The following is a 16,621-nucleotide window of genomic DNA, read 5'->3' as shown; positions in this document are numbered from 1 at the left end:
ACCCCTTGTTTGTCTCTTTATTTTAAATGTACAGTTTCCTGCCCTCCCAGTGAGGAGCTGCCAGATGTCAGTTCTGCTCACTTGCACGACAGCGGTCTAGGTAAACTCCATTTCCCACAAGGCCACTGGTCTACTTCCTGTGCCACTCCTCCCTCCGATTCGCTAAGCTGCCCGTCAATCATAATGTCATCCCGGTCCAGCCAAGTATCTTGCGGTATCTCAGCAGAAGCGCTCCGTTGCCATGGCAGTGGACTCGCAGTTTATCTGTATGAATAAAAGTCAGCAGAAGGGATTTTCACAGTCACCTCTTTTTCCAGAGACTCGCTCTCCTGCAACCTGACAGCTTCACGGAGAAATGACACTAAAATAGATACATTGCTTCAGTCTCGCCCGTCACTACGGTCTCCTGTGTACTTTCACACCAAACTGAAACTTTAACACTCGGAGCACTCATATCACGTAACATTAGTCCTTAAAACAATAAGGAGAGGAATTCAGTAGCTTCTTCTTAGATAAGGATAAACATGCCAAGTTATTGAATATTCAGTTTTCTCACCAAGTCTTATTGTTAACAAAACACAATGGCCAGTTACCTGACGATAATTGTTGTCATTAGACAGGAAGGAGAGGTTGTCTCTCTTAGACTGCAGTATGGAAGTGTGGAACCTCTATATTTCTGTGTCTCCAGTGTCAGTGCTGTGTCTTTGTCACACAGTCCTGCCCCAGTTCTCTCTTTGTGTCACTGTACTGCAAGTGTAGAATTTCTTTATTTTGTCTCCAGTGTCAATGCCCTGATGTCTGTGGTGTCCCCTGTCTCTGTGCAGTGTTGACAGTGTGGTGTCCTCTGTCTGTGCAATGTGTTGACAGTGTGCTGTCCTGTGGTGTCCTCTGTCTCTGTGCAGTGTGTTGACAGTGTGCTGTCCTGTTCTGTGCAGGTATCTCTGCCCGTCCGAGGGTCAGTTCTGGTGCCGTGTCACTGGGCTGGTGTTTGTGATGGTGTCGGGGGACGAACTGGAGTATCAGGCCACACAATGGGACATGGCGCTCCTGTCCCCCACTGGCCAGCTTCCTGCAAGACCCCTGTTTGACATACACTGCCCCCAGGAGGCACTGACGGAACTGCAGCTACCTCACTGCGGGATCAATGACCGTGAGTCTCAGATGATGTTAACAGTTTCTGCATTGACAGTGAGTACAGCTTCAGCTCAGCTACAGCAGGAGACTCTACCCTCTACCAAGGAGTCTGGTGACAGTTTGCCCTCTGTGTAACAGTGTGAATGAAGATGTGAGGTTGATTCTGGGAAATGCTCGACTCATCCCTCTCTCCAGCCTCTTGAATCTGTTCCAATCCATTACTGAACCTCAATCCCAGGGCTTCGTTACTGACCCTTAATTAATCTCAGTTAACTGCTTCATTACTTTAATTCAGTTATTCATGGCCACCGAAGGCCATGTCACATCGTTAACAGAAATAATCAGTGATCTTCAGCCCTAAGTGTCGTGTCATGTCACTAGGTTGAAAGATGAGCTGGAATGGAAGTCAATGAGGAGCAGAGCTGGCTCTTGTGAGCCTCTCCATTCCGGCAGTCCTCTACTGTGGACGTGACTGATTCGTCGAATCACACTGGAGCCAATGTCCTCAGGTTTAATCAAGACAAGCTCCTCCAGCATTGAGTTGATGGTCTCTGGTTTACAAACCCATCTCGCTGACTCGGCACTTGAGGCCTAATAGGCAAAAACTAACCAAGTCGGAACCGAAGGTGGTCCAGCTCCACAAAGGTGCTGCACCCACTGCTCTGAGCCCAAAGTCTTATCGCTGAGAGGGATGAGTCCTTGGAACAAACAGGGAACAGCTGGGGTGGAGTCCTCTGAATCGTGGGGCTCTCCTACTGGACTGGAAGCTGTGAAGATATGAGCAGTCTTACAACAAACAGCCAAAGGAATCATGACTGACTCAGTGTCTTCCTGCAGGCAGGAGTGACTTCCTGTCGGTGGCCCATGTGAGCTGTGGTAATCTTGAGGTGGTGTCACCCCTGGGTTTGACGCAGACCCACGTGAGGGTGTCCATCGCCGGACTGTCCCTGTTGGGCCTTGTGAAGAGCCTGTGGGACTCCAGCATCCTGGGACAGGTGCTGCTGTTCCTGCAGCTGGGGGATGGCATGGACCTGCTACCCAAGTTGAACGTGATGTGCTCCCTAGCGTGTTTCTCTAGCATGACTTCCTGGCGTGTTTCTGTTCCCCCGTCCCCAGCAGTGTCACCCTGTCCTCTCCTCTCCTCCACAGGTCACCGAGCAGCAGGACTGCAGCAGCACCCTCATTAAGACGAGCTCAAGCTGTAAACTGACACCGCAGGCGACGTACAGAGTGTCCAGCAGCAGCAAGGAGATTAAGATAATCCAGCCTGAGGTAATGGTTGTCCTGTGATACAGACAGAGATCACCGGCCTTTATGACCCAAACTGCTGAGAGAGCATGAGGAAGAGATTGAAAGATCTACAAAGAGAGAAGCAGGAAAGACTCGGGTCATGAAAGGGTGATCTGAGTATCATCAGTGTCATCAAAGCAATGAAACAGGTGGGTCCATCCAGCAGATACACAGAGAAAGGAAGGGGCCCCAGTACTGACCCGTGAATAACACCAGAGGGGGAGAAGGCCAGAGCCTCACCAGGACACTTGGAAAAAGCAGTTCAAGGGACAAGAAGAGAACCAGCCAAGAGCAGCACCTGAAATACCCAGGACAGGAAGAGGATGTGGCCAGCCATGTCAGAGGTCAAGTAGAATTGGGATAGTGGAGAGAGAAGCAGAAAGCAGAGTCACAGAGTCTGTAGAGGGAGTCCAGCTGACTTCATGCTCAAAAAGGATTTGTCTGTGTGACAGACTGCTAGCTCTTTAACACAGCGTTACTGTTGCTCTTCCAGTCCGAGTGCTTTTACTGCAGTTATGGCCCGAATTTCCACCCTACGTTTGAGGTGTTCCTGGCCCACGGTGCAAGGAATCTGGTTCTCGAGTTGCTGAAAGGCGCCACAAAGGAAGGAGAAAAGAGGGTGTGGAGGAGCTTTGTGCAGCTGCCAGGTAACAGATCTACTGAGAACATGGTGGGTTAGAGGTTAGTATGACCTGCTAGTGAGTGTGACAATCATGCCAGGCAATAGCTGACTTGAGATGCATCTTGTGTGTCCTGTGGGTGAATAGTGTCTTTACGGGAGACTGTGTCCTGTGGGTGTTTTGTTGTTCAGGGTGAACAGTGTCTTTACGGGAGACTGTGTGTCCTGTGGGTGAACAGTGTCTTTACGAGAGACTGTGTCCTGTGGGTGTTGTGCTGATCAGGGTGAACAGTGTCTTTACGAGCGACTGTGTCCTGTGGGTGTTGTGCTGGTCAGGGTGAACAGTGTCTTTACAGGAGACTGTGTGTCCTGTGGGTGTTGTGCTGGTCAGGGTGAACAGTGTCTTTACGAGCGACTGTGTCCTGTGGGTGTTGTGCTGATCAGGGTGAACAGTGTCTTTACGAGCGACTGTGTCCTGTGGGTGTTGGGCTGGTCAGGGTGAACAGTGTCTTTACGGGAGACTGTGTGTCCTGTGGGTGCTGTGCTGGTCAGGGTAAACATGTCTCTGTCTCTTTCTCTCTCTGCAGTCCCTGCTGTTCACACCAGGACCCCAAAGACTTCTGCACCTCAGAGTGAGTCCCTCCATCCTCTTTGAGTATCTGGAGCTGGTTCCTTAGCCCTTGTGTAGGAGCAGCCAGTATAAGGGTGTCTGTGTGTTTGTTTCAGGAATCTCGCTCATCAGCAGAGAGGAGTGGGTAGGAGCCTTGAATGAAGTGATCGAGGAGCTGGAAGCAGATGAGTATAAGAAGCTGAAGAACATTCTGCACCAGAAGGGGATGCCCCGGGGTACACTGGGAGACACCGAGAAGCAGGACCTGGCCCACAAGATCGTCTCCCATTTGGGAACGGAGGCGTCTGTTCGCGTCGTTCAGGAGGCCATGGCCAGAATTCCTTGGAACAATGTGGCAATACAGGAATTACTGAAGCCCTTTGTGGAGCAGCTGATAGAGATGGAGCATAAGGACACCCCTGTGTGACTACAGTGTTTCACCATGAGGGAGTCGCTCCTCTCTCGGCTCACAGTGACGCCCCTGAGCCACACAGAGAGAGTGTGAGGAAGATCACACAGGCTCCTCTGAGCCTGCACTGATCCAGCCCATGAACACAGCAGAGCTGCCACTCTGTAGCTTGATTCCCTCAGAGCTCGGAGCTCAGCAAGGCTTGGAGACTGTAAGGAAACCAGGACGCTGCTGCTGTGTGTGGAGGTTGTGGACCAGCAGGTGACGCTGTTCCCTCTGGAGCTCTGTGACCCAGGACAGTGACCAGGGACACTGTGCTGTTGGAGGTGCTGCACTTCAGATGAAACTTCTGTAGCACCAAGGCGTATCATAAACATTTCCCAATAATCTCTGCCCTTGAGTGAACAACAGTCCAGCTCTGCTGAGTCCAGCCCTTGGGAGTGTGTCCGAGGTGGGCTTCTCTGATGAGCACCAGGTCCTGACTCCAACACAAACCAGTGGATCCATTTTGACATCTCCCATGACAGGAAATACTCATGTGGACCCATGCTGGTGGGGTGACGGGTCTCCTCTGGAGTTGAGCTCTAGCTGGGGGTAACCGATCAAACATCTGAAAGATGAACAGCAAATGAGGAGCCTGAAGAGCTTTACCTGATGACGTCACAGCCAATCAGCAGATGTGATCACTGGATTTGAAAAGGTACCAAACCTCCGCAGAGACTGAGGGAGAAGCACCAGAAGGAGCTGCACAACCACCTCCGCAGGATGGAGGAGGAGATCCAGACACGAGAGGAGAAGATCAGAGCGCTGGAGGAGTGGATAGCAGAGCTGGAGGAGAGGCTGAGGGAGGAGAGGGATGAGGGGAGGAGGAGAGAGCTGGAGGAGGAGCTGAGGAGAGAGAGAGGGGAGAGAGAGAGGCTGAAGAGAGAGATGGAGGAACTGAGAGAGGAGAGACACAGGAGGGAGATGGAGGAGCTCAGGCAGCGCTATGAGGAAAAGGCCAGAGAGGAGGCAGAGAGACACAGAGAGACTCTCCAGCAGGTCAGTGTGACACAGTTCACTGCAGGAGGGAGATAGAGGAGCTGAAAGAGACAGTAGAGAGACACAAAGGGACAGTAGAGAGACTCAATTCAGTTGTAGACAGATACAGTAAAGTAGTTTGGTATTTCAGTCCCCCGAAGCAGAAGAGACATACAAGAGAAACAGGAGTGTGAATGAGAAGCTGAAGCAGCACAAGAGAGAAAGGTCACAGAAGATGATTGAGAGAAGGTGTTGCTCACTTAAAACATTCTCTAATCATATGAATGTATATCTTATTGATATATTTAACCTAAATGAAATGAATTATGTTTAAAGAGAACAATAACAGCAGCTTTGCTCCATCCCAGCTTGTATCCAATCACAGCAGCCTCCCATCTGAAGCCCCTCCTTCTTTCCTCATCCCACTTCCTGTTCCTGTGGAGACTCCAACATGGTGGAGATAGTATCTTATCTCAATACTTCTCTTGAAGAAGGCTCCTTTTGCCAGCATTATTGTGTAATGACATGTGATTGTTGAGTTGCCAAGTGCCTTGAAAACGTTTACAGATGAAGGTTTTTCTATTAACTTTAGTCAACTGAATTCCAGCTTTATCATCCTCTGTTGAAAGATAAACATTACCAAGAAAAGGGACAGTACAATAGTGTTACTTTATGTGCTGCATTGAAATGTTGAGATTTAATGTATATATACAGTAATTGGAAGAAACTATTGAGATGTTTTACTGTGTATCAAACAGTATTTGTGTATAACGATCTTTCTCCTCTTTTTATACCTCATCAGTTTAATGGACCAATATTCTTAAGAGACTCATCAGAGAGGTTGGACTCCAGATTCAGGGGCAGTGAGACTCTACACTGGGCACTGTCAGGTGATACAGACCAGCTCAGGGCTGTTAACCCCAGCAGTCTGTAAAGCCTGATAAAGACTCATCAGAGAGGTTGGGCTCCAGAGTCAGGGGCAGTGAGACTCTATACTGGGCACTATCAGGTGATACAGACCAGCTCAGTGCTGTTAACCCCTGGTCTTCTGTCCTTGTGCTCCTCTGACCAGTCCAGACTGGGCTCATAATCATTATACACACTACAGGTTACACATTATTTTGGATATATTTCTACTCAAATAATCTTGTACTTCTACCCAACTGTGGACATTTTACTGGAGTGATTACAGTAAACTACTGTACCAGCTTCCTATAAAGTCTATATAACACTGTACATCCCTGTATTCAGCACTAATTATACAAAGTATGTAAAGGGTTAATTGAAGAAGCTTTCAGAAGCACGGAGTGAAAAGAGAAAAACACACTCGTGTGTAACATTGTTGTGAGTTCAGTGAAGTGTAGTTGCAGTGTGGGGAATTGTCCTGTTCAGTCGTGTGTGTGTTACAGAGTGTGAGACAGTTTTTAAACGGGACAGTGTAACATTACCTGTAATGAGTGTAAAGATGTATGAGCCTGAGAGGAAGATCCGCGATACCAGCTGCAGTTCTTCTGTCCTGTAAGAACCTGTGGAATCGCTCCTATATTTTTACTACCTTTTCAAAAAATAAACCTTTAAAAAGGGATCTCGTGTGGGTTTAATCTCGGCGCGCGCCTCTGACTACAGCCCTCACTGGAAGGGACCTGCGTGACGTCAACACGGCCAGGCTGTGTAGGACTCGCAGTGTAGACGCGCGCAGGAAGTCGCCCAGGGGGTTATGGGAATTTTAGTTCGTAACTAGTAGCTATTGCCTGCTGTGGTGAAGCGTTCAGACAGGGTTACATATAGAGCGAACTACCTGCCTCCATGAACTTATTTAAATCAGCCGTGAGTGAAAACACCAGGCTCATATAACTGCTGTGGGACTGAAGTACCATATAAGGTATTGTAACGCATACGGCCGACAGGCACTGTGTAAGAGCCGGCTTACCAGAGCGGTGACGTCACTGCCCTTCCCTGTAATAGCAGGACCACAGCCGCTAGGCTGAGGAGAGGTCTCTCTTTAGCTCACCGGGCTGGGTCCCAGTTGAGTGACGCTGGAGTCCTGGGTTTGAGCCCCCGACGGTGTGGGGCTGACCTGATGTGGCAACGGCGCCCGCCTGAACCCCGTTGTGTTACAGTATTAATAAATATTTATATATAAACTACAGGCTCAAAGAAGCTTTGAAAAGCTGGAAGTGATATGAGAAAACAGTTCACACTAATGAAGATCACTCATATTTAATACAGTCTTGATTTAATAAAGGAACAAGTAGCATGTTTATTCCAGGCTGAAAGAAGAAGAAAGAAAACACAACATTTCGGCCGTAGAGCCTTCTTCACATCTGAAACCTGTTACTTGTTTTATCTTGGAAAATATATATTTTTTTATTTATTGTTGTTGTCATTCAGTAAAGTGCTTTGAGAAACCACCTTTAAAGGTGCTATATAAAATAAAATAAAGTAGATTATTATTATTATTATTATTATTATTATTATTACTATTATAAAACACACAAAAACACGACCCGGCGCTTTAATGTCAGCTCTTGCACACTCAGCTGTCTCCTGTCCTCAGCTCGACCTGCAGACCCACACGAATTGGACCTGTCAAACCTGCTGTCGGGCTGCGGCGGGTTTTTACTGAAGCGGAATGAATCCGGATCGTCAGCGGCCCCGTGGTCATGGAAACCGGACTGACCGAACTGCCCTCCCCTGCTGGTCTAATAATAATAATGTAACGCTTACGGCCGACAGGCACTGTGTAAGAGTGATGTCACCGCCCTTCCCTGTGATAGCAGGATTATAGCTACTGGGCTTTCTTTGGCTCACCGGGCTGGGTCCCTCCAGAGTGATGTGGGAGTCCCAGCTTCAAGCTCATGACGGTGGGGGGCAAGGGTGCCTGCCTGAGCCCCTGTTGCGTTACAATAATGATGATGATGCCAGTCGTCTCTCTCACCCATGTCCACTGGTCCGGGGGAGTTTGAGTCTCTCTGAAAGACTGTCTTTCTCTCTGGGAGCGGGCCCATCTGTGTCCACCCTCCTGTCGACAGCAGGCCGCTCTTTCCCCTCAGGAGAGGAGGAGCTGGAAGAGGAAGATGATGCAGATTCACGGCTTGGAGTTGATTTTATTTTTATTTTATTTGTTTTTTAAGAATCGAACAGCCGGTCCGCCGAAGCAGCGAGATCATTCAATTGTATTATTATTATTATTATTATTATTATTATTATTATTATTATTATTATTATTATTATAACATTTGGATCTGGAAGTCAAACTCTTCACACATCCTCTATCTCTCCGCTTCTCACCTCAGTGTCTCAGACTCAGTGTTTCCTCTTTTAGTTTTAATCACACGCTCTTCGGTGCTTATCAAATACATCTCTATATGTGCTTCAGTATCACTGATTCATGACTCGGTGAAGAAAATAACGCGATTTACCAACACGTACAGGACAATTTGGGAAGATAATAGTTATGCCCTGGTGAGTTAATCATTAACTGAACCCAGTAAATATTTTATCAAGAGCCACTGAGAGGACAAAGTCAATACAGATCCCGGGACACTGTATGTGAGAGTAGAGGTGTGGACCCCGGTGTCCTGACTGCTGGTCAATACAGATCCCGGGACACTGTGTGTGAGAGTAGGGGTGTGGACCCCAGTGTCCTGACTGCTGGTCAGGGTTGTTGCTTAGTTCGGGTTCAGTCTGTACTCCCTAAAGTCCCTCTCCTCGATTACAGGTGGGATGAAGTGGGGTCCTTGACTTTAAAGTGCTTTGGGGATCCTTTGAGATAAACCTTCCAGAACCCCAAACAAGAGAGTTTACTTATGAAAAATAATAAAAAAGTAATTTTATATTCCTAAGTGATTAGATACACCAGAAATGTTCATATCAGGTGGCGCCCAAGTCTTCATTCTGCCCTGGTGATTTAATCATTAACTGAACCCACTAAATATTTTATCAAGAGCCACTGAAAGGACAAAGTGAGTTTTCTCTTGTTCTAACTGTCAGAGTGTTGGTAAGGGAGTCACTGAGGGTCTCTTCTCTGTCACAGAGCACAGCAGTAGCTGGAGACGTTTCTTCCTGTCTGCTGAGAGTTTGTTCTGTGTGTCAAATACACAGGGTCTGAACTAGGAGAGAGACAGGAGCTGATTTACTTTCACTTTCTCCAGTGAAGATATCTGAGATTGATATTATAATCATTGGCAGAGTGGTGGCTCTGTGGCTAAGGATCTTTGCCTGTGGGTGAAAAGTTGCTGGTTCAAATCTTGCAGTTGGCAGAGGAATCCTACTCTGTTGGGCCCCTGAGCAAGACTCTTAACCTGAACTGCTCCAGGGGCACTGTACAATGGCTGCCCCTGTGCTCTGAATCTGTCTTTTTCACATACCCCAGCTTGCTCTCCATGAGACACACAGACAGGGAGAGAAGCTGGGGTATGTGAAAAAGACAAATTCCTAATACAAGAAATTGTATATGGGCTAATAAAGTTATGTTATAACTCAAGCTGTTTGGAATTCACTAAATATTTTAATAATGTGTTTATTTAAGGTAAATTGATTGATGTAAAACCTGACTGTTTGCTGATGGTATTGGATTTACACTATTAGTATTCATGATGCTCAGACACTCAGATATGATCGTTTCTTGTTTGTTGCTCAGAGACCGTGTTTATTGTACAGTTGATAATACCAGAGAGGAATAAGTACAGATGAACAACTGAGGAATTTATTTGGCCCATAATTAGTAGTGATTCCAGGTTCTCATGCAGCTGTTTCTCCTGTCCTGACTGGAGGAGCTCATCCAGCTGTGTCTGGTGAGAAGCTAGGGTATTGGCCTCAACAACATAGCTGGGCCTCTTTGGCCTCCCACCCCCCTCTGTGTACAGTAGAGCCTCCTGTCCTGACTGGAGGAGCTCGTCCATCTGTGTCTGGAGAGAAGCCAGGGTATCAGCTTCAACAACATGGCTGGGCAGCTTGTTCCCCCCTCCAACCCCTCTCTGTGTACAGTAGAGCCTCCTGTCCTGACTGGAGGAGCTCATCCAGCTGTGTCTGGAGAGAAGCCAGGGTATTGGCTTCAACAACAGGGCTGGGCAGCTTGTTCCCCTCTCCCACGCCCCTCTTTGTACAGTAGAGCCTCCCACTCCTAATTTTTAGTCTTAGTGTTGCTTTGAGATTCAATGTTAATTCTGAGGAACACTGAGGTGTCAATATCTAACTGGTCTTTAATGATGACTAACTGTCACTGAGGATGTTGAATATTTTGTATATATGTGGTTCACTATCTTCACACTGTCAGTGTGGGACACTCCCTTCAGACTAAAGAGACTCAGTTCCTCCAGCTTGTCAGTTTCACTGTTTTTAAACTAACATCATGCTAATTCTTTTCAGTATGAATCACAGTAGATAGTTTTTAAGCGGTTTGAAACTATACAACACAGAGATTTCCCAGCCAGGTGGTTGAGTTCCCAGCCAGGCGGTTGAGTCCTAAACATTTCTTTATGAAATGTGACATTTTAGACTCACTACTGAAGAATCAGGATGGACTGAATGATTTCACAGTTTCTTTACATGTATTTTTAAAATAAGGTGGTATAAAGTTTCATACTGAATACAGGAGTCCCATATGTGTCTGAACTGCTATTGGACACTCAGAGTGTTAGTAGGACTCTCCAGAATTATTGGCACCCTTGGTAAAGATAAGCAAGGAAGGCATTGGAAAAAATGTCTTTGTTGTTTATCAGATGAGAGAAATCTAACTTTTCAGTGAGGTTAAATTATTCTAAGAAAAAAAAATCCTTATGAAAAATAAACGTACTATTGAGAGAACAGTTAAAAAAAATATTTGATATAAATTGTAAGAATGTTGTAAAAATACAGTTTGATTAACATTAACATTAAGAGAACATTTTTGTATACCACAGAGAATACAAAGAAAAATAATTTCAATAATCTGTGATTTTCCTCTCTCACAGGGCAGGGACAATAGAAAAGATACAGAAATGTTTTTGTCGTAAATTTTAAATGGGAAGAAGGGTGAAAATATCTGTGATGAAAACTTTATAATGTAAACAATCTGTGATCTTTTTCTCTGACAGGGGAGGGATGGGCTGATTCCCATGAGGCACCACAGCGTCTCTCAGAGATCAGGATCGTGCTGCTGGGGGAGAGAGGGTCTGGGAAGAGCTCAGCAGGAAACACCATCCTGGGCAGAGAGGAGTTTGACCCTGAGAGAGTAACTGAGGAGTGTGAGAAGAGACAGGGTGAAGTAGCTGGGAGGCAGGTCACTGTGGTCGACACTCCAAGGTGGAGTTCCTCTTTTCCACAGAAAATAAGGACTGATCCACAGCGTGTCAGAGAGGAGGTTGTGCGCAGTGTGTCTCTGTGTCCCCCAGGACCCCACGCTCTCCTCCTGGTCTCTCCTGTGACCTTATCATTCACAGAGAGACACATAAGATTATTGGAGGAACAACTGGAGCTTTTCACTGACAGAGTGTGGAGACACACAATAGTGCTGTTCACCAGGGAGGATGAGCTGACAGACACAACCATTGAACAGCACATTGACAGAAGAGGGAAGGAGCTCCAGTGTCTGGTGGAGAAATGTGGGAACAGGTATCATGTTCTCAACATCAAAAACAGGGGTGACCGAACTCAGGTCACAGAGCTGCTGGAGAAGATAGAGGACGTGGTGGCAGGAAACTATGGGCAGTACTTTACCACTGACATTAACCAACTATACACTAAACTGGAGACATACAGTAGAGAGACAGAGGAGCTGAGACAGAGAGAGGAGGAGAGGCAGAGAGAGACAGAGGAGCAGAGACAGAGGGAGGAGGAGAGACAGACAGAGACAGAGGAGTTGAGACAGAAGTTGGAGGAGAGACAGAGAGAGACAGAGGAGCTGAAACAGAGGTTGGAGGAGAGACAGAGAGAGACAGAGGAGCTGAGACAGAGGGAGGAGGAGACAGAGGAGCTGAGACAGAAGTATGAAAGAAGGGAGAGAGAGAGAGAAGAGGAGCTCAGACAGAGGTTGGAGGAGGAGTGGAGCAGAAGAGAAGAGGAGCTGAAGGAGAAGATGAGAAAGACACTGAAGGAAGAGGAGCTGGAGAAAGAGACAGAGGAGCCCAGACTGCCTGTCAAGAGGAGGAACAGTATAGACCTCAACCCTCCCAGCAGTGAGTGTGATTGATGCTGTATTACTTAGTCACTGATCTTACTGATCATCAAACTGAGATTCAACCATCTTGTTTTCTGTTAGGATTTAAAATAATACAGTGCTCCGCTCTGTACTGCATTACTAACACAGTGGCACACAGATCTATGTCTGTTTAAATCCTCTGTGCTGTAATTGAACTGTTTTCTATCAGGGAGATTAGATTTAATCCATCACACAGCAGCTCAGTCTCTGTAATCTGTTCCTCAAGACTGTCGGACCAACACTCAATCAATCAAGGTTTATTGATCGATGCACGAACAGTACAGCACACAGCCGTGTTGTCGGCATTGAAATGATTTGTCCACGATCTGGTTAAAGGCTCGTTAAGAGGGATAGAAGAGTTGGAGGACAGGAATTTATAGGGGTTAACTTTAGGATACAATAAATTACACAATTGCAATTTATTGTACAGATTGTGCGGTACTAACACAAGGATAGGAGGTATTTAGGTATTTAGGTGTCCTGACAGTAGTAGGGTACAGGGTAGGAGGTATTTAGTGCTCTTCGTAGGTGTCCTGAGAGTGCCAGTGCCCCCTGTCAGTTCAAGGAGGTAACTGCAGGTGTCTGCTGTGGTTGGCTGTTCAGCAGTCTTACTGCCTGGGGGAAGAAGCTCTTCCGACACCTGGTGGTCTTGGTCTGTATACTTCAGTACCATTTTCCGGATGGTAATAGAGAGAGCAAGTTGAGGTTTGGGTGACTGGGGTCCCTGAGGATGGACCTGGCCTTCTTGAGGCATCTAACATAGTAGATATCCTCTGTGTTTGGTACTGCGCAGCTGGTAGTGTTCTGAGCCAGTTTCAGCACCCTCTGGAGTACCTTGACAGGTACCTTGAGCTTGTGAGTGGAGCAGTTACCACACCAGGCAGTGGTGCAGCCGGTTAGGATGCTCTCAGTGGTGCAGCTGTAGAAGCTGGTCAGGATGTGTGAAGGCAGGCTGAACTTCTTCAGTCTGGGGAGAAAGAACAGACGCTGTCTTGTCTACGGGGTTGGTGTGGTGGGTCCAGGTCAGATCGCCTATGATGTTGACACCTAGGAATTTGGGTGTGGGTGCGTGGTCTGTTTCTGAAGCCTATTTCTCTCTTCTCATCCTCTGAAGTAAAGACACAGTGGACTCTGACTCTGGGTGTGATTAGTTTCAGAGTGAAATACCAGAAGGATGATTGCACTGGACTGCACACTCTCCTAGAGTGCTGTTCTTCACTGGATTGAAGGGATTACCTTTCCTTCTTCAATTATCTTCATTCCCCTGTAACAGTACAGTACTACAGCATGACTGTTGTTGCTTGAGGACAGTATATAAACACAAATTTTTAAGATGAAACTTGAGTCACTTTGGAAAAAAAGTTCTGACACAAGTTCATACAAAAGAACAAAAGTTCACAAAATCATGAACATCAGGTAAAACTTTGTAGTTACTTGATGTCAAAAACTATAAGTTTCTTTTATAATGACTTTTAAGTTTTGACTCTTGAGCAAACTGAACCCTTCTTATCTGTGGAAAGGTTGGTCTCCTCTCGTGTGTAACCTCCCTGATGCTCCTGTCTCTCCCCCTGTTGCAGTGAGTGAAGGAGACCCTACAGTCGAACCCAGACTCCAGCCCCGCCCCTCTGAGCTGAGACTGGTGCTGCTGGGCAGGACTGGTGCTGGGAAGAGTGCAGCAGGAAACATCATCCTGGGCTCAGAGGAGTTTCCCTCTGAAGCCAGCAGCTCTGCAGTCACTCAGGAGAGCCGGAAGGGGACAGGACAAGTGTCCGGGAGACAGGTGACTATGGTGGACACTCCAGACTGGCTCCACACCGGACTGTCTCAGGGGGACAGGAGACGGGATGTGGGGCTCTGTGTTAACCTGTCTGCCCCGGGACCCCACGCCTTCCTCCTGGTGACCCCACTGGGCCGATCCTCAGGGGAGGAGAGGAGGACACTGGAGACAGTCCTGGAGATATTTGGGGAGAGGGCCCTGGAACACACCATGGTCCTGCTCACCCACGCTGATGAGCTGGCCAGCAGGACGCTGGAGGAGTCTGTGCACACAGGCAGCACGGAGCTCCAGTGGCTGCTGGAGAAGTGTGGGAACAGGTATCATGCCCTCAACAACAAGGACAGGGGCAGCACTCAGGTCACAGAGCTGCTGGAGAAGATAGAGGAGCTGGTAGCAGGAAACAAGGGCAGCTACTACAGCACTGAGACGTACCAGGAGGCCGAGTCCCAGATCAGACAGAGGCAACTGCAGATCCTGAGGGAGAGGGAGGAGGAGAGACTGAGGGAGAAGCACCAGAAGGAGCTGCAGAACCACCTCCGCAGGATGGAGGAGGAGATCCAGACACGAGAGGAGAAGATCAGAGCGCTGGAGGAGCAGATAGCAGAGCTGGAGGAGAGGCTGAGGGAGGAGAGGGTTGAGGGGAGGAGGAGAGAGCTGGAGGAGGAGCTGAGGAGAGCGAGAGGGGAGAGAGAGAGGCTGCAGAGAGAGATGGAGGAACTGAGAGAGGAGCAGGAGAGGGAGAGGGGAGAGAGAGAGGAGACACACAGGAGGGAGATGGAGGAGCTCAAGCAGCACTATGAGGAAAAGGCCAGAGAGGAGGCAGAGAGAGACCTGTACCTGGTGAAGCAGCACCTCAGCACAGGAGCAGTGATACTGGGAGCAGGACTTGGGGCAGCAATAGGGGCCATAGCAGGAGCCCTGAGGGGCCCAACAGGAGCAGCAGCAGGAACAGTGATAGGAGCTGCAGCAGGAGCTCAGATAGGAGCTTTACTTGGAGGAGAAACCAGAGCAGCACAGACTCACACAAAAGAGCACACACAGCCTGCAGATACACAATAACACACACAGCCCACAGACACACAAGAGCACACACAGTCTGAGCTGAGAGAGAGCTGAAGACACTGAGACAGGAGCAGGAGAGGGAGAGGAGGAGCTCAGTGTTATTCGAGTGACAGAGAGATACAGACAGACACTGATACAGAGAGGCCATTCCATTTGGTTCACAATTAAGGTGTTTTTCTAGCTGATAGAGTTTCCTGATAAGGAACAACTCCCAAGGCTGAGACACATCAACCACCCTAACAAATGGTCATCTCTGGGGCCTCACTGTTGGAGATTCTAAGGGAGAGTCTTATTCAAAGTTGTTTACAACACTAAGGTCAGAGTGCATGGTTACTCATCATCACCCAATCAGGAACTGGTAGGGCAGGTTAACCCCACGTGGGTCTTGAATGCCCATGAAACTTTCAACCAATGAACAGCCGTAGTTCCTCCAGGGTAAAACAGGCAGCACAGGACTTAGTCAGTGCGCCTCCTGGACATTCTCGACTCAGCACCTCCTGACATCCTCAGACTCAGCCCGGACTACCACGTAACAGCCAGTGTGTCCGAGTGCAGGACTTTCCTTTGTTCTAAGAGTCGAGAACGGAGGTTGCCAGCGTGTAACCAAAGGATCCACCCGAGGTTAGCCCAGCAGCAAGCCTCGTGAACCCACCGTGAAAGCTCACCTGATCAACAAGTGAACTACTGTCGGAACTCTGGACAGCTGAAATCAGCATTTAGAACTAGCGCTACATCAGGATTGAACTGGTCTTCTTCCTGTCTAAAGAGTGTGACCTGCTTGGACACGCAGAAACTCCTGTGCAGAAACTCTGCTAGTAAAGCCAGAACTAACTAGCCGGTCTTCAGAGAGCATCAGCAGGAATCTCTCCCTCCTTCTCCCACACCGCCAGCTGCACCAGCACTGCCTGTCACTGGGCCAGAGGATGCTGATTGGACAGCGACAAGCCTGCCACCACTGTTTGTGTCAGCGGGAGATCTGAATACACACAGATTGGATGAGTATTCGACATTCTGCATTACCGCTCGAGAATTCAATTATTACCTCAACCTGAGTTGATATCAATTTAATTCCTAAGAGTGATGTACTTACTTTTGAGTATCTAGTGTAGAAGTTGTAATCGAAGTTCATTTACGATGAAATACGACGATTAAATGAATGAACATGCTGAACATATGTCCCTCTTGGTATTTGTAACTCTTCGTGATTGAGTATACACCTTTTGTATTCTGCTATCCCTCACCATAAGATCTGTTATGTTTATATGCACATTTTATGTATTAATAAATGTATTTTCGTGTATTAGTACTCGTGTGTGTGCGTTGTTTGAGTTATCCCGCAAGGTTGGATTCTAATACCATCAAAAGAATCATTTTGTGACTTACTGCTACAATTAATAATTGTCCCAGTTAAGCACAAAACCCTACATTTACTGGTGCCTCGTGAGAGGATGCCTACACTACTGACATCCAATTCAAATCTATCAGTGGATAGACCTTTAAATCTTTACTACTGGATCTGG

At 47.5% G+C, this 16,621-nt stretch overlaps 2 protein-coding genes across 2 annotated transcripts; both read left to right on the top strand.

The window, feature by feature from the left end:
- The first annotated feature begins 978 nt into the window (after nucleotides 1-978).
- LOC148825521 (uncharacterized) lies at nucleotides 979-4,080 on the top strand. The gene is made up of 6 exons (XM_088926323.1): nucleotides 979-1,150; nucleotides 1,972-2,198; nucleotides 2,254-2,406; nucleotides 2,918-3,071; nucleotides 3,631-3,675; nucleotides 3,770-4,080. Exons 1-6 carry the CDS (start codon nucleotides 994-996, stop codon nucleotides 4,078-4,080), a joined length of 1,047 nt encoding a protein of 348 aa, XP_088782449.1. The 5' UTR covers nucleotides 979-993.
- Nucleotides 4,081-5,028: 948 nt separating this feature from the next.
- Nucleotides 5,029-16,395, top strand: LOC148825520 (uncharacterized). The gene is made up of 5 exons (XM_088926322.1): nucleotides 5,029-5,103; nucleotides 5,885-5,945; nucleotides 6,709-6,753; nucleotides 11,160-12,239; nucleotides 13,840-16,395. The coding sequence occupies exons 1-5, from the start codon at nucleotides 5,029-5,031 to the stop codon at nucleotides 15,096-15,098; spliced, it is 2,520 nt and encodes an 839-aa protein (XP_088782448.1). The 3' UTR covers nucleotides 15,099-16,395.
- Nucleotides 16,396-16,621: the final 226 nt, after the last annotated feature.

The sequence above is a fragment of the Atractosteus spatula genome, chromosome 10, assembly GCF_055471065.1.
Source record: "Atractosteus spatula isolate fAtrSpa1 chromosome 10, fAtrSpa1.hap1, whole genome shotgun sequence".
Lineage (NCBI taxonomy): Eukaryota > Metazoa > Chordata > Actinopteri > Semionotiformes > Lepisosteidae > Atractosteus > Atractosteus spatula.
Note: the sequence above shows the minus strand (reverse complement) of the source record. Positions and strands in the feature narration are given on the sequence as shown.